This window comes from Seriola lalandi, unplaced genomic scaffold, assembly GCF_002814215.2.
Source record: "Seriola lalandi dorsalis isolate HSWRI2012SDOR001 ecotype SW California unplaced genomic scaffold, Sedor1 jcf7180002054065, whole genome shotgun sequence".
NCBI lineage: Eukaryota > Metazoa > Chordata > Actinopteri > Carangiformes > Carangidae > Seriola > Seriola lalandi.
The window spans coordinates 36,123-51,958 of NW_019524618.1; the positions used below are offsets into that span (position 1 = coordinate 36,123).

Sequence of the window (15,836 nt, forward strand, 5' to 3'; positions counted from 1 at the left end):
GGGGGAGGGGGTGAGCCAGTGCACCGTACCCATCAAAATAAACAGACGTGCTCTGAATGTGGCTGTGGCGTAAGAACGGCTGGGGGTGGAGGCTGATCAAAGAGAGGTGAAGCGGAGGAGGGAGTTTGTCATTTGTCTAATGGAAACCCTCCATCTCCTCCTGCTCCCCCCATCTTTACTGCCAATATCAAAGTGCTGTCTCTTACGTCAATTAAGTGACGCTTTTGTTTTCCACCACTGGTCAAGAGTTAAACTAAGTAATGGAAAATGTAGTTTGTAGTTTGGTGTTGAGCTACCTCACTATGTTGTGAACGGGAAAGCAAATCACATTAAGTTTACATTTCTGTTTCCTTTTTTAGCTTAAAAAAAACCCCACAGGCTGTAGCACATCTAGACATTTTGCTTTTCATTTTTAAAGCACACATTGTTTAGCTGGTGCCAAGTTACTGCTTCAAGTTAAAATACCTTTTAATTGTCATGAAAATCAGTCATCTAAATTTTAAAATGAACTTGTAATCTTGGGGGTATGAGACTGAATATATGCCGATTTCTTAATGAGCATCAATGTTCTTCGACAGCCAACTATACATCACAAAAACAGAAACACTTGTCTAGGTTAATAAAATCCAATATAATAAGCTAATTCTATAATATATTAAGCTTATAAAATTAAATTTCCGTCGGAAACATTATGATGAAGTTCCCAGTTCAACCCATCTCTGACACAGTCCTTGTTAAAAGTGAATACCATAAACTTCAAGCTACTGTATTGGACTACATCTTTAATCACAAATATCATGTTCACTTCCTGTATTTCACTGTGGTGCATCATTGACAGAAAGCTGAAGTTCTGCACACGCACTCTAATTACTATCCAACTTACGCTTTCTTGTCATTTGGTGCGTGAGTCAGCAGCTCTTTCTTCACAGATTCTTCACTGATCTTTTCATCCACCGCAATTAGCAGCTTCTTTGCCTTGGCATCCACGTCTCCTACGTCCACCCCTCCCTCATGGTGAAACAGCACGTAGTCTCCCTCCCGAGTGGCGTAGATGCACACGTAGAACTCCTCCTCCTGAACCATTGAATTGACAAAGATGTCAATTAATAAACGTCCTCTACCACTAGTATCTATTAGTAGTAATGATGATGTATAAATAAGGCATTTAAAAACTGAGGGTTGTGTAATGAGTGGTTTACCTGCTTGTGGGGGACAAATGGCTCGATGAGGAAGTTCTTGAGAATGCCCTTGGCTTTTCCCACCTGAGGATCATCAACAAAATAATTTTCTTTATGAAAAGGGATACAAGATACTGTTAAGAGAAAAAGAACATTAGAATAAACAGAACAAACTCCCACTGGGAAAAAATACACTAAATTTGCTCTCTGGTCTGCAGATTGTGGATGTTTCCACATCAATACATTAATCCCTAATTTTCAGACATAATTCCTGGACTGTTAAAACACAGAGGACCACCACGTGGCACAAGTGAATAGAAATTTCAGAGGAAAAAAAAGAGGCAGGTTGGGAAGAATGAAAAAGAAAATGTCATCATGTATTAGTCTAGGCAAAGCCTCACTAACACAGCCACAGCTCATTTGGTGAAGCTGTCACTGCTCCTCTGTTAAAGGCCAGCAGGCAAAAAGTAACCAGGGACTGGCTGAGAGCAGTCAGCCAGAGAGAACAGAAAAAAAAAAATATCATGAAATGGGAGAGAGGGAGTTGCCATTTTGAAGAGCGAAAATAAAAAGGATGACGATGATGGGTGGAAAAAAACAGAAAGCCTATCTGATTGAAAAGGACACAAGGGGCTCAGGCCGATTCAGATAAATAACACCTCTGTGACTGGCTCTCAGAGGAAGAAAGAGGAAGGCATTCATGTTGTTAATACAATTTGTATAGCGAATGATTCGGCTTAACCACTTGTGAAGCAATGTGGCCAAGAGCAGCAAAGAAGAGCACTGAGCAACACAGGGAAGAAAATAAGTGGCATGATATGTTGAAGTGTACAAGTGTAAAAATGCTGCTATAAAATAAAATGATTCACAACTCTTGCAGTGTCTTGTTCCTCTTCACACTGCTACCCTGATGACTTCTTGCTGGCTAGTTTCTAAAAACAGTAACCTGGAAGTAATTAGCAGTCAAAAGAAGTCGCTTATATGTAAGTGGCAACATCCTAGAAATGAACATGAAGAAATTAAGCTTTCTTGCCTATAAGAGGACCAAACAAGACTGTTGTATTAGGTTACAGATTTATTCTAATTTAATGCACCTTTTACAATTTTAGGAAAACAGAGGTAACAAGAGTCTAGCGTCGCATTGAGGCTGCACTGCAGCCCAGAGGTGCTTTGAGCTAAATGCTAATGTTGACATACATGACAAAGCTAAAATACTGTTGTTCAGCAGGTTTAATGTTTACAGTGTTTATCATCTTAGTTTAGCGTGTTAGCATTACACGCAAATTACAACTGAGACTGATGGAAATAAATGTAATAGTCGTTAATAATACAAAGTACTGGACAAAGTTAAGTTTTGGGAAGCTGATAAATGTTGTTATAATTCATCCAGTGTGTGAACAAACTTCCTGTTTCATGACAATTTATCTGTGTAGTTTCTTTAACTCTACTAAATTACTTTTAGTCTCGAGAGGACAATGAACATAACATAATCCAACAAGCTGAAACACTGCACTGTCTGTCTACAATACCGCTGTGGCTTCATTTATTCTTATTTACTGCCACCAGCAGCAGCTGACAGTTTCATCTCATCCGTGAAGAGATACATCCACACAACCTCAGTGCTGCAACACACCAACACACACATGCAGACACTCTTCTTCAGTACTTTATGAACCGTCTGCGTCTCCCCATGACTTGCTTCTTGGTTTATGAGGCAAAGAGGCGTCTCTGTGGCACAGTGATGGATCTTTTTGTGCTGTGCCTATGCTGACTGGATAAATGGACCGACTGTTTATTCAATAGCCGCACTCGCCTCAGCTGACTGGACTGATTTACAACCAGCAGACTAACACTCAACCCCTCAGCAACCTGGGCATCAGGCAAAAATATATAAAGAAGCCAAATGCGCCAGTGCAAAACAGAAGATGGGGGGTGAAGGAAAGGGCAACAGGAGGGTCTGAATAATGCACTGGGATGATATTGATCGCAGGAGTGCTCAGCAAAGTGCACCCCCTAAGATAGAGGGGCGGGCGGAGGTAATTGGCTGAGAAACAGCAGAGAGGGAGAAGGTGGATGACGTACCACTGTCTCTTTCATTAGGCGGGACTTCAGCCACTCTTTGACGCCATTCAGGTCCAGGTTGACTCCGACCAAGCCCAGCTTCCCTCGCCTCTTGATCAGCTGGTCTGGCTTCACCACCAGCCTCTGGAGGACAAAAAAAACAAAAAAGACACTGTCTGTAAAACAGGACCGACAGACATCACCACTTTGCTTCAACTGAAAGACATCAAACTGATATTTGACACAGATTTTCAACACAACTCAGCTCAGCAGAATGGCTGCAGTCATTTTTATACCTTGTTTTATTCACATCATTTATGATTTCCTGCAATCTCACTGAATTACAGATTTTAAAAGAGATCAAATCAGGAAAAAACATAAAGCTCAACATGTTTTTATAGATGACTTGATTTCTCAAGCATTCACATCATGACAGAATATTTATTTACATGACTGTTAAAATGTCACACTGTTTGTATGTCTGTTAATGACTCTCTGTTGCACTTCATTAGATTCAGCTACAGTTGAAAAGGTTAGTTAATAAATCCATTAGTGGATCGACGAATGTATTAGCAACAGCTTTCAGAAAAAAAAAAAAGGTTTTCCGTTATAGTGAATTGAATGTTTTGGGGTTTTGGTCTCTTGTTCTGACAAAAAAAAAAAGCTATTTGAAGCTCAAGTAAATTTTGATGGCCATTCTCCATTATTTCTGACAATTTATATAACAACTATTCATCAATTAATCATGAAGACATCTGGCAGATTAATTGATAATTAAAAGTATGGTTAGTAGCAGCCCTAGATTCAACTGAAATTAATTCTGTTACAGACTAAGCCAAATGTCTAAAGTTGGTCACTAATCAAGAATCCAGCATAAAGATGTGCTCCATGAACTGCATTTGAAAAATTGCAAATAAAGCTTTTATGCAGTGATGATTGGCCATTCTTCTCATCTTAACTCACCGCATGCGACTGCAGATATTTGCTTATTTTAGTCATGTTATCACTCAGATATCTGGGTTCTTCAACTAACCCCAGGATGTCAAATAATATTCATCACCTGAAAGCTGAGTTGCAAATGATTTAAGTAGGAAGCTCTCATACAGATCATTCCCTGATGGCACAGAAGCAAAATTACATCCAGCCCCCACCAACGAAGCCCGCTCCCCCTCTCACTTGCAAGACAGATAAAAGGGAATGACTTATGACAGTGCAGCCATTAGTATCTGGGAGCTCGCCAGTCAGCAAAGGAACAGAGGGCCGAGGGTGAAAGTTAATGCAATTTCCTAATCAATGCTGTGGCAGCACATCTCTGCGTGTATCTGTCCTCCGCATCCTCCTCGTACCTTCCAGATAAAAACCTTCAGCCGTGAGGGCGACACAAGATGAGTCAGAGTGATTCAATTAACTTCTATTACAGCCTGTCTGTCTGCTACTATTTCGCTGTGAAGACCAGTTAGAGCAGGGCAAGGTGGAGACCAAAAACTCCTACCTCTGCTGAACTCAGACCTCCCTGTGGAGAGGGCAAATGAGAATTTCTCTACACAAGGAAGCTGCTGGGCTTACTTCAGGCCCACTCGCTCAGAGCCATGGATATAATGAAAATGCCTTTATTATGTTAGGGAGTAAATCACACAAAAAAGGGAATAAAAGGCTGACTCGTTTCGACCACTACAGGGTCTTCCTCAGGGTCTTTTGCTCTCTTCTAAGTTAGAGCTGCCGGATCACTTTGCTGTCTGTGACGTCAGATAACAAGCGCCAAGAGACCACTTCACCGCCAGCCTAAATAATTGTCTCTATAAGAGGAGACTGTGCTTTAGACATTTATGGGCTATAAATCTGTGACGCAACAAACTGTTCACGCAGGAAAATAAATAAATATCTTTTTTTCCTTAGTCATAAATGTGCACTTTCATCATAGCTGGTTCTCAGCACTGGTCTTTGGTCTTACCTCTGTGAGCAACCATGGGTGCTCTTGCACCAATCGGTCAAAGTCAGTCTCGGCCGTCACGTTGGCATAGCGGAATCTGTTCTGGACAGCCGCCGATGTGCAGATGTGCTTGTACAGGAACTCCTTCCCTGTCTGCTCGGAGATAGCTTTGGCTGACATGACTGCTTTAGTCTAGACCGACCTAAAAAGGGCAGGGGAGACAGAGAGAGATAGAGATGAATGGGGAGATGATCAGATGAGCAGTGAGTGTGTGGATGGATGAATACAGAAAAGCAGACATGATGGACAGAGACATGCTTTCTGGATTCATGGAGGATTCTCCTGATGACTGTAGAAACAACAACACGTCTGCTGTCAGAACTGTCAGGAAGTGGTCTAGTCACTGTGATTGAAAGACAGCTCTGTAATTTGTATTTTCAATGAATTATATATATATATATATATATTTTTTTTTTTTTTTTAATGAAACAGAAGAAAAAAAAACAAAAAAAAAACTGTGTGCCATTATGTAATTTAACTGCACAGAATTAAGTGAGACTGCTGGAAAACCAGATTACAGACTTCTGTCTTTCTGTTTCTCTCACGCTGAACACCCAAGCGAGACACAGACTGTGAAGCCAGTGAAGCTAAATCCAACACAATCAGCCTCGGTTTGTTTGACCTGCACGGTAATGAGGTAATGGCCACTTATTTGGCCCTCAGACAATCAGATTCTAAAGGAGCAACGGGAGCGTGTGCAGAACTGGACTCTAGGGAGTAACATCAGTTTGATCTGATGTGACTCATTATTAGCAGAGCTGGAAAGCAGCCGAGACACACAAAGTGATAAGAAATTGATTTTTTTTGGTGCAATACTTAAGTGGTGGAACGTGACAGATGTAAAATAAGAAATTCAATAACCTGTAATAGCATCTATAAAGTTTATGGCAGCAGGGCGGAGCTATGACCTTTATTCTTTGGCCAGTCGTCAGACACGCAGCTCACAACAGGACATCCTGGTTTTAAACTCACAGCATCTGCTGTGATTTTCAGTCTCTTCATAATAAACATGATAACAATCTTTACAGCTATTTTGTCTCGTTACTGTACAGAGGAGACACATAACACACAACATGGAATCATTTTTGTTCAATGACTGAACCCAGATCAGGAAAACAGGATAAACACTTGCATCGTAATTTGGAATTAGAACATTTGCACATTAAACTCCATACTGAAATCTAGAGGCTTATAGTCTGATCAACAAGAATATAATGTACTTCTTGAACAAACATGGCTTTTACCCTGACCGAAAATAGTAGATTAAACTTAGGGCAATAAAAGTATAACTTTTTTATCTGTTTTACCTATCTCCAGTTTCACTGACTACAATCCATATACAGTAAGTACAGGCATTAGATCATCCATCGTCAGATCTTTAACCTCAGCAAATCGGAAAGAAAGGGTTAGGGTTAAAAAAAAAAAAAAAGTACATTCAATTTGGCAAATTAAATGTAAACATTCTGTTTAGAGTTAAAAATATCAGTCAATAAAACTAAACAACAACTACTTTGATTATTGATTAATTGCTTCAATAATTTTTCAAGCCAAAAATGCAAATCTGAGCTAGCTCCAGCTTTTCATTAGTGAGGATTTGTTTCTTTTCTTTGTCTCCTGTCGCCTTTATGTTTAGGACTGTTGGTTTGATAAAAACAAGAAGTCTGAGGACATCTGCGTTTTCACAAACTGTGACGGGCATTTTTCACTATTCTTACTTTTTAAAGATGAAAACATGGATCGTTTAATACGTCACTCACTGTTACACCGACCAGCAGTTTGACTGGAGGACCGGATTGTGAAACAGTATTTTGGTAAACATTTGTTAAACTCCTAGTCCTTAGAAACAAATGTTACTGCTTCTACCTCAAATCTAATGGACAGCAGAGTTGAGAAATGTGGCTTATTGAGGCTATAACACACAAGAGTCCCCTAATTACCACCTCTCAAAGCTCATTGTATAACCTTGCAGGGATGGAGGACCTGCTCTGTTTCTTCCATGTGTCTCATTAAGCTGAAAGCCCTGATGTCGGCTCTAACCGGTCTCTCCTGTCTACACTGCGGTCCTGGCAGCCATTTCTTAAATAGATTAATAGACTGTCATGGACCTTTCTCACTATTGATCATTGTCCCTGAGTCTCCACAGCACTGGTTCCAGACCAGGCAGACGTGGTTTATCCAGAGCTCATCCCTGTTCCATACATCATCCACTTTCTCTGTGCAGCTGACCTGCCAGAGGAATTAAATATCTCTGCTCCACAACAACAACAAAACCAGTCCAGATGAGACACGGTTATGATGGATGGCTGGAGAGGAGGCAATGTCAGATACAGATTTAAATCAACACAAGGGCACACTTCATCAAGGTCAAAAAACAAAACAAACAAACAAAAAATAAAAACATAAAAAGGTCAAAGATTCAAGTTCACTTTTAACTTCACCAATTTTGACCTGATAATTCATACAACAAAACCTGCTTGACTTTTCAAGAGGGTTGAGTCATACATCCTCGAGAAGGAGGATTCTGCCAACTGATTCATTCATTCACAAACCGGTCAGACAGCAATGCACTTTTTTGTGCGTGCGTGTGTGTGCGTGTCTGGCAAATATCCACATCTCCAATCAATGAATACTTTCAGTGAACAAACTTCCACAGAACATGATGAAGGAAGAGTACAGGTTTAATACGGGCTGTGCTGGACCGAGCAGTTCAACTTGTTTAATCTTCTGGTCTTTTGTCAGAGACACAGACAGAGAGAGAGAAAGGGTTAGAGGAAGGAAACAAACAAAAGTCTTCATTTAAGAGCAGTAATTAATTTACCTTGCTTTTAGAATGTTTTTTATCTTCCTCTGGCAGTTGTAGAAGTACGTCGTGTCCTGGTGTGGGTGTTTGCTCAGCGGTGCTGCTCCACTCTCGCCGCCTGTGGAGACCGGTGGTGCCGGAGAAAGAGGCTTCCTGGGAGTTTTGTCTCCATCGTTCATCTGCCGATAGGCTTGGCTGATGTTTCTCGCCTCTGATTGGTTCATTCCACACCATGCTCTATTGCTGCCTTCGGGGGCTGACGGAAATAAAATCCTTCTGAGCAGCACACGAGCACCGGGACAAATAATTCAAACAAGACAACGGGAAAGTCTGATTTTGGTCCGGTTTTTATGGTAGAATCAGAATGAAATGTTGCTGTGCTTAGAACAAATACCAACATGTGGAAAATTTTATTATCTATTCGTATTATCGGGAAAAAGTGATAACTGAATATTTTCAATAATTCTTATTTTTGTTTTTATAGCTGACTCACTGTCACTACAGCTTTAAAATTAAACACAAATTAAATTAAATTAAATTAAATTAAATTACACACGCTCACACGTTTTCTCCACTCCATTGTGTCACTGAAACATACAGCAGCCTTGCACTGCTTGATCTATCAAACAAACAAACAAACAAACAAACAATGATGAATGTGATGGAATTTAACTAAGTACATTTACTCTTAACACAAATGTGACATACCTATAGTATTAAGTATTTCCATTCCATGCTACTTTATATAGGCTACTTCTATTCCAAAACAGTTCAGAGATAAATATTGTAGTTTTTACTTCTAAAGTTACAGCTAGTTTCAACTTTCTTTGCAAATTAAATGTTTGTATACAAACCATTTAAGGACCTCATAAAGTATGATGCATTGTTCTAGATTAACAGTATGTAATAGCATATGAAATAGTTAAAATTGACTCAATCTTGACGAACTTCATCAGTAAAATGCTACTTTATTACATCACCAATAATAATTAATTGTATAACACTCATAGGGGCCTTGAGTAGTTTTACATACTTTTGTTATTGCACTTTCACACGGCATATTTTGAAAGCAGGACTGTTACTTGTAAAGAATTATTTTTACAGTGTGGTGTTGCTTCTTTTACTTCATTGCAGGTTGTGAACACTTACACAGAATTTCTGTAATTACTATCAATCAAAAACACTTGAAGTTCCCAACAATTCCATGTCAAAGCAGTGATTCCCGGGGGTACTTGAAGGTATCATTGGTTTCCTCACCAAGCTCCCACACACACCACTCATGAAGAAAACAGGGCAATTATCTGCCGCTGATGTTGATTGGTTGACACACTTTTTTTTATCTACAAAGCAGCCAATGAGGAAATCACTTGATCTTGCACACAACCAACACATCGACTCTGAGGTGACAGCAGTAACTTGTAGGGTTCATGGTCTTTCACCTGTCCTTGGCCTACACTAGGAAGTTGTTTTTAGTTTGAAAGGTGCAATGTAGAGTAAACGCAGTTGTATATAGGTTTTAGTTTGAAATGGAGATAGTCTGCATTAAAAAAAAAAACAATATTTTTTTTTTTGCCTCTTCTCAGAGCAATGTGCTGCAGTGTGGCTGGTGTGGCTGTCAGCCTGATAAGATGCAACAATAACCTTACAAGAACTACAACTATTATATAATAAGCACAAATGCAATATTAGAGTGTAAGAATTTGTTAATGCAAATGGGATACACCTTTAAGGTAACAGATGGGTCAGCTGGAGTATGGACATCACAGCTGAGAACTTGCTCCATCACAGGCAATGCTCTGGGTAGTTGTCAGTTTCACAGTCTATGATTAATCTTTCAGGATTTTCACTGTGCCAGCTTCTTATGCAAATGCAGGCTGAAGGGAGATCAGACAAATGGTGCAATCCAGTCTGTGACACACCGTTTGAAAATAGTGTTTGCAGAGTCGTGATGAGTGTGTGTAAGAGTGAATTCTGCAACATTGGATGCAAGGTTACTTGAGGTTAGAAGTATAAAATATCTCACCACAAAGTCCATCAGTCTTTTTTGTTGTTGTTTTAAAACCAAAGTGAGTGATGAGTGCCCTCTGCTGGTTTATATAGTCAACTACAACTGCATGCTGTGAGAAATTTACCATGTGCACATAAACCGTGGCAGATATCATCAGCCTGAATGCTTGTCATCGAGATGCATCGACAGTACTGAATACACAGGAAATGGCAGTACTGGAGCAAAGCATGTTCTTTTTTATTAAGTGTACAAAACAAGTGCAAAAATAGTGATTCATAAGAGCTACACAAAGTAGGAGTTGCCCTTCAAAAATTACAGTCACAGAGGATACAAGTCAAAATGCAATACATGGAAGTGCTGTTCAAAGAGGATAAAAGGGATCAATGGTGCAGTCTTGCGCAGTAGAAAAGATTGCAAAACATGGACTTGGTTTCACAGCATGAGAAGTACTAAGTGCAAGCTGCTGAAACAAATGCCAAAATTCATCAGCATTCTCCCTTTGAAATTATGCACAGTGCAAAAGATTTTACAAGGAAGAACCTCTATAAATGACATTACTCTAATACACTTAATCAAATAGATAACTTTGGCCCATATGCTATTGTAACAATTACTTCCTAGGCTGCGCACACATACACACTTGCACAGAAATGACAGCTTATCTTTTTCATTTACAACTAAGCCAAAGTAAACACCAGACAAATATGTTGAAGAGGCAGAGCTACCGTTAGCAGGTCAGAAAAGTGTTAATATGTTGCTACTGTTAACCTGGGATGCATGCAATGAGAGTACCTAGTTTATCATTCACATCTGAATACTGAGAAACACTGACATGTATAGAAGGGGACATCTAAGTTTTAGGTAACTGTGGAGCTGTGGGAGGAGGCTATACTACCTAAAACTGCAGCCAACAACACCTCAGCAAATAGCCAGGTATTGCAACTCTGGCACTGATATGTGAAACAAGATACTGAACGTTGACAACGACAAGCCTAACTGGACTGAAGGCATCTTGGGTTGTGGTGCAAATCAACAGTAAAAGGCACACAGCTTGTGGATTTAGGGTGGCTATTACTGAATCCCTAAACACTGCACAAACACACAAACCTTGCACAGAGTAAGCCTAAGTTTTAATTCACCAGTCATCCAGGCCACACACCCCCATGTCTGCCATTTACAGTATGCTGCACTTTGGCTTCTTCTTCTTCTCAGGTTCTTTTTTGGTCGGCTCCAGCTCCTTGCGCGTGTAGAAGCTGGAGAAGCAGGCTGGGGCGCAGATGGGCTCTCTGAGGCTGAGCAGCCACCTTCCTTCACCGTAATAGGTCAGCGAGCCGAGCTCCATCTCCTCGACCAGCTCCCCCTGCTGGCCTTCCTGCTGCAGGGCTAGGATTTCCAGCAGATCCAGGCCTGTTTGAACTGGCTCGACACCCTCTGCGCACCCCAGAGTAACGTGGGCGCGGCTTCCCAGAGGCAGGGAGGCAGCTGCAGGGACAACAGACGCTGCCTCCTTTTCGGCATCGTCTGGCCACAGCAGAAGCTGCTCCTCAGTGAGGGACACTCTGGCACCGACAGTGCGAGGAGTGACAAAGAGAGCACTCAGTGACAACTCGAATGTAGAGCCATAGAAATCTTTGACAGTCTAGAGAGCAGAAGAAAAGGGAATATCACAAGATTAATTTTAGTATGATAGGTTGTTACTGAGAAATGTCTATTCATCAATGCAAGAAATAAAATAGACAAGTAATACATTTACATGCCTACAAACATATGTAGCTATAAACAAACAATTAAATGACATTTTATTTCTTTTTCATTTCTTACTGGCTTCAGTGCATATTCTTTGGCACCTTCTGCTTTCCCATAGTCACAGAATTTTGTAGTGCAATGGAGGGTTCCTTTGGCTTCAAAGTACTGCTCCAGATCCACCTCTTTTTCAGCTTTACCAGTGACTGTAAATACAACGCAAGATCAGCTGCATCTTAGTCATGCCAAAGATATGAGAGATTAGTCTTAGATTTGATATTTCTCACTGATGCATTCACCTTTGTAATGAAACAACTTTAAACACACTCACAGTCTATCATGTGTTTCTTGAAGGCCTCCAAGGTGTCCAGCGTTTTAAGGAAGTCCATTGATGTGCACCTAACCTTGTCCTGGACAGAGGAGAGAAGAAACCAGCCAAAGTAAAAAGGAATAGACACTTCCTCGAGTGGACCCTTCATGGCTTCCAGTTGGGCCTCCTCTAGGCCTCGTCTGGTCTTCTTGGTCAGCTGTGCTAGATCACTGCTCCATGCTGTTTGTGGTTCCAGGAAGATGGCAACAAGATGGTGCGCCTCAGCAATCTCCCCCAGGCGGGCCAGCCGATCCTGGGTGTGGTTGGTGTCATCCACCACTACCAGCACAGAGGAAGCTGTTCCTGCGCTGCAGCAGGCCACCACAGCTTCATCCAGAGCCTTGTATCCGTCCGCAGATGATTCTGGATTCTCTGGCTTTACACCATGGTCATCAGCACAGATGACAGAGCAGTGGTCTTTGTAGGCATCAGCTATTGCACGCGCCAAGAAACTTTTGCCGCTTCCTGGAAGGCCTCTGAGAACAACAATGGTGCGAGAGGTGCGCAGGGCGTTTTTGGTCTGCTCTCGTTCCAGGAGAGCAAAGGACAGAGAACCAGATGCAGGGACTGTATCTTCTTCCTTTTCAGGTTCAGCATTATTCTGCTCAGATTTAACAACTTCATCATCTGCTGCTGCTGCCGCCGCTTCAGCTCCCTTCAGAGTATCAGACTCAACCGATTTTTCAGGTTCAGTTTCCTTCTTGTCCTCTGCAGGTTTCACTTTTTCACCTGAACCGTCCTCCTTTAATGCCACAGCTTCTGTTGGCTTATCAGAGGAAACTTCTGCCACCAAAACCGTCTCTGATGCCGCTGCTTTCTCTGCAGCTGCTGGTTTTTCCTCTCCCCCCTCCTTTGTAGGCTCAGCTGCGACATCATTCGCTGCCTCCCCATCTTTGGCAACTTCTTCTGCTCCAGTATCCATGGTATTCTGCAGTTCAGCTTCAGTCTCCACTTGTTCTGACGCTTTCTCTTCTTGGCTGGGTGGTTGTGTTTCTACTGGCTGCGGCAGTGTGACTGGTTCAGGTGATGTTTGCTCTTGTAGTTCAGCTTCTGGAACTGATTCTGCCAATTTCTCTGGCTCTGGTACAGGGGCACTCTCTGCCAGAGGCGTTTGCACAGGCAAAGGTTCTGGGTCATTCTCTGGCACAGGCTGCTGTTCAGGCTGACTGTTCTCTGGTTCTGTGTCTAAAGCTGCAACTGGGTCAGAGATCTTTTCAGATGACTCATCTGGTTCTGGTGGAGCCACCGCACCGGGCACTGACTCCGTTTCAGATTTTTCATTGGGCAAGCTGTCGTCAATCTCTATTTCTGTTTTCTCCTCGGACAGTGTCACATTTTCTGTCACAATCAACTCTTCTGTTTCTTTTATGTTTATGATTTCTGTATCATGACCATTTACTGCCAGCTGCTCAGTCTCCTCACCAGCAGCTGGTGGCTTCTCAGGCTCTGTGGATTCCACTGGTGTCTCCAATTTTGACACAACCTCTTTTTCCATTACAGCCTCCTCTTGCTGTGGAGTCTCTGACGCATCTAAAACCTCGCTGCTCTTTTCAGTATCCATGTCTGGCTTACAGTCTCCCTTTATACACCACCATGTACCTTAAATGCATAATTAAAAGAAAGAGAGAAAAGCTTTAATCAGCCCAGTGATGACTGAATTCATAGAACCCTTTCAACATTTGCCCACCCATTATACCTTAAAGAGCACAAAAATAGAGCTGCTCCAACTCTCAGCAAATTACGGCTTGAAAAGTTTGAATACTAGGCCAAGGCTGGAGCAGGGCATGAGTCATGCATCCATTTATTTCGGGTTCATGCATCATATCTCCAAATTAAATCTGACTGAAATGGTTAAAATGGAGAAGGTTACAATTTGGGATTTACAGATTGTCGTACTGAGCAATTTGATAAAATTATTATTTATTTCTTTCTTTAACTGGCTCAATTGAAGAATATGTACATGTGGCAGCAAACTGTGGAAGAAGTGTCAATATGCTTTTTAACCGCATGCCCTTCTAGAGGCCAGTTTTATCAGGATTGTGGTCATAATGTCTCATACGGGAAGTTACTCCATAATTTAAGAAAGAGAGTGGTTTTGTTGGGACGGAATCTTTTTTTGCTGCAGTAGGTGGACACAATGTCGCATCTGATTTAATCCAATAGCCCTGAAACAACATTAAGCTTTAATGTTCATTTTTGTTTAGAAGCAGTGTTGTGCCCTTGTGCATATAGGATGGGTGGGGGCAAAATGCTGATACAACTCAATCAATTTTTAATTTCCATTTATGTGTTAAAGAATAAGGCCAGCAGTCCAATGGTAGAGACACGCAAACATGACTGCAAAAATATGTATTTAGACCTTGTATTGAGAAATTAACATCGGTAAACCTTGCCAGCAAACATAGACAAAGGGTGGTTAAGAAAATGGGGCATAGCAGAAAAGTGTGATTACATCATACTACAGCGACCTCCACCGTGTGGCAGGATATTTTGCCAAATGTCAGGGTAAGGTACGTTTCTAAATGCTGATTTTACAGATGTGCGAAACCTCGTCGTGTCATGAGACAGAGGGGAAGCTCTCAACACTCAACCCAATGTAGCAACAAAGACAAACCTGGCCCACACTGAACTCAGTATTTTACCAGCCGGTAAAATGCAACCGAAACCAAACATGAAAAATTAGGAAATATCAACACTTTCACGTTTATTTAACTTAACCTCTTTCGTTTTATTAGAAAAGGTACAGCAGCAGTAAATGCGCAGTGAGTGAGAGGGTGGTTGTCTTTTTTGTTAAAGGCAAGTTTAAATGAATAGATAATACATTAACTTAACCAAGAATCAGAAATTTTAAAATAAGAGTCGACGGCCGCGGCAAAGGGACCTTAAATATGGTTTTAAACAGAGAAAATCGATAGAGGTTGGACATTACATTTCACTAACTGCACAATGTGGCCAGGCGGGGAGTGGCGTGCACCTAACGCTAGCACGCCAGACAAAAACAATTTAGCCTGGCAGCCAGTTAAATTGGATATAACATCACCAGCTACAGCGCCACGTCTTATCAAGTTGGATGTTTATGAGGCGGAAACAACTCACCGCGTGCTACTGGAACAACTTATTTAGGTAATTTGAGTAAACAAAGATAATGAACGAGTTGTAGCATACAGTATGAGTGGCTATTGTTTGCTAAAATGCCAGCTTACCAGTTGCTGCAGTGAAGCTGTCGGTGGTGCCGCTGACCACGCGTTTCTCTCTGGATACAATGACAAGGCAATCCTTGGCACAGACACGCACTCGCTCCACTCTTCAAGGAGACGGGAAAAAAACGGAAATTCCCGGGAACGCGCAACTGGGCGGGGCCACGGACACGCCCCTGACACCGGAAGGACGCCACTGGAGAAATATAAAATTATACCGCTGCAAAATTTCCCTAAGTCATAAGCTTATATTGATTTAACATTTTAAACTTTATTTGCATTGATTTTTGAAAAAGAACATGAATAGAACATTAAATTTATAAGTAGAATAGCCACAAAACACACATTTACCATTGGTCACTTTCCCCATATTCATCTAAAAGCATTAAATTATAATTAAAGCCTTACATCCTATTATTTTCTAAATAATTAATAATTAATTTTATATATTTTGTCATTCGTTCTTGTTGTGTATAAACTGAATGTGTA

At 41.2% G+C, this 15,836-nt stretch overlaps 2 protein-coding genes across 2 annotated transcripts in view; both read right to left on the minus strand.

The window, feature by feature from the left end:
• The window catches only part of aclya (ATP citrate lyase a), an 18,611-nt gene extending 10,421 nt beyond the window's left edge, over positions 1–8,190 (minus strand). The window contains exons 1-5 of the mRNA XM_023403189.2: positions 8,048–8,190; positions 5,191–5,371; positions 3,261–3,383; positions 1,200–1,262; positions 884–1,074 (exon numbers count right to left, since the gene is read on the minus strand). Of these exons, the coding sequence (XP_023258957.1) occupies positions 884–1,074; positions 1,200–1,262; positions 3,261–3,383; positions 5,191–5,349 (536 nt within the window). The 5' untranslated portion in view covers positions 5,350–5,371; positions 8,048–8,190. The remainder of the gene's footprint in view (positions 1–883; positions 1,075–1,199; positions 1,263–3,260; positions 3,384–5,190; positions 5,372–8,047) is intronic.
• A 2,060-nt stretch (positions 8,191–10,250) lies between these two features.
• Positions 10,251–15,486, minus strand: cnp (2'',3''-cyclic nucleotide 3'' phosphodiesterase). The gene is made up of 4 exons (XM_023403190.2): positions 15,354–15,486; positions 12,112–13,749; positions 11,859–11,986; positions 10,251–11,676 (listed from the first exon to the last, which is right to left on the minus strand). Exons 2-4 carry the CDS (start codon positions 13,709–13,711, stop codon positions 11,212–11,214), a joined length of 2,193 nt encoding a protein of 730 aa, XP_023258958.1. The 5' UTR covers positions 13,712–13,749; positions 15,354–15,486; the 3' UTR covers positions 10,251–11,211.
• Between the last annotated feature and the right edge of the window lie 350 nt (positions 15,487–15,836).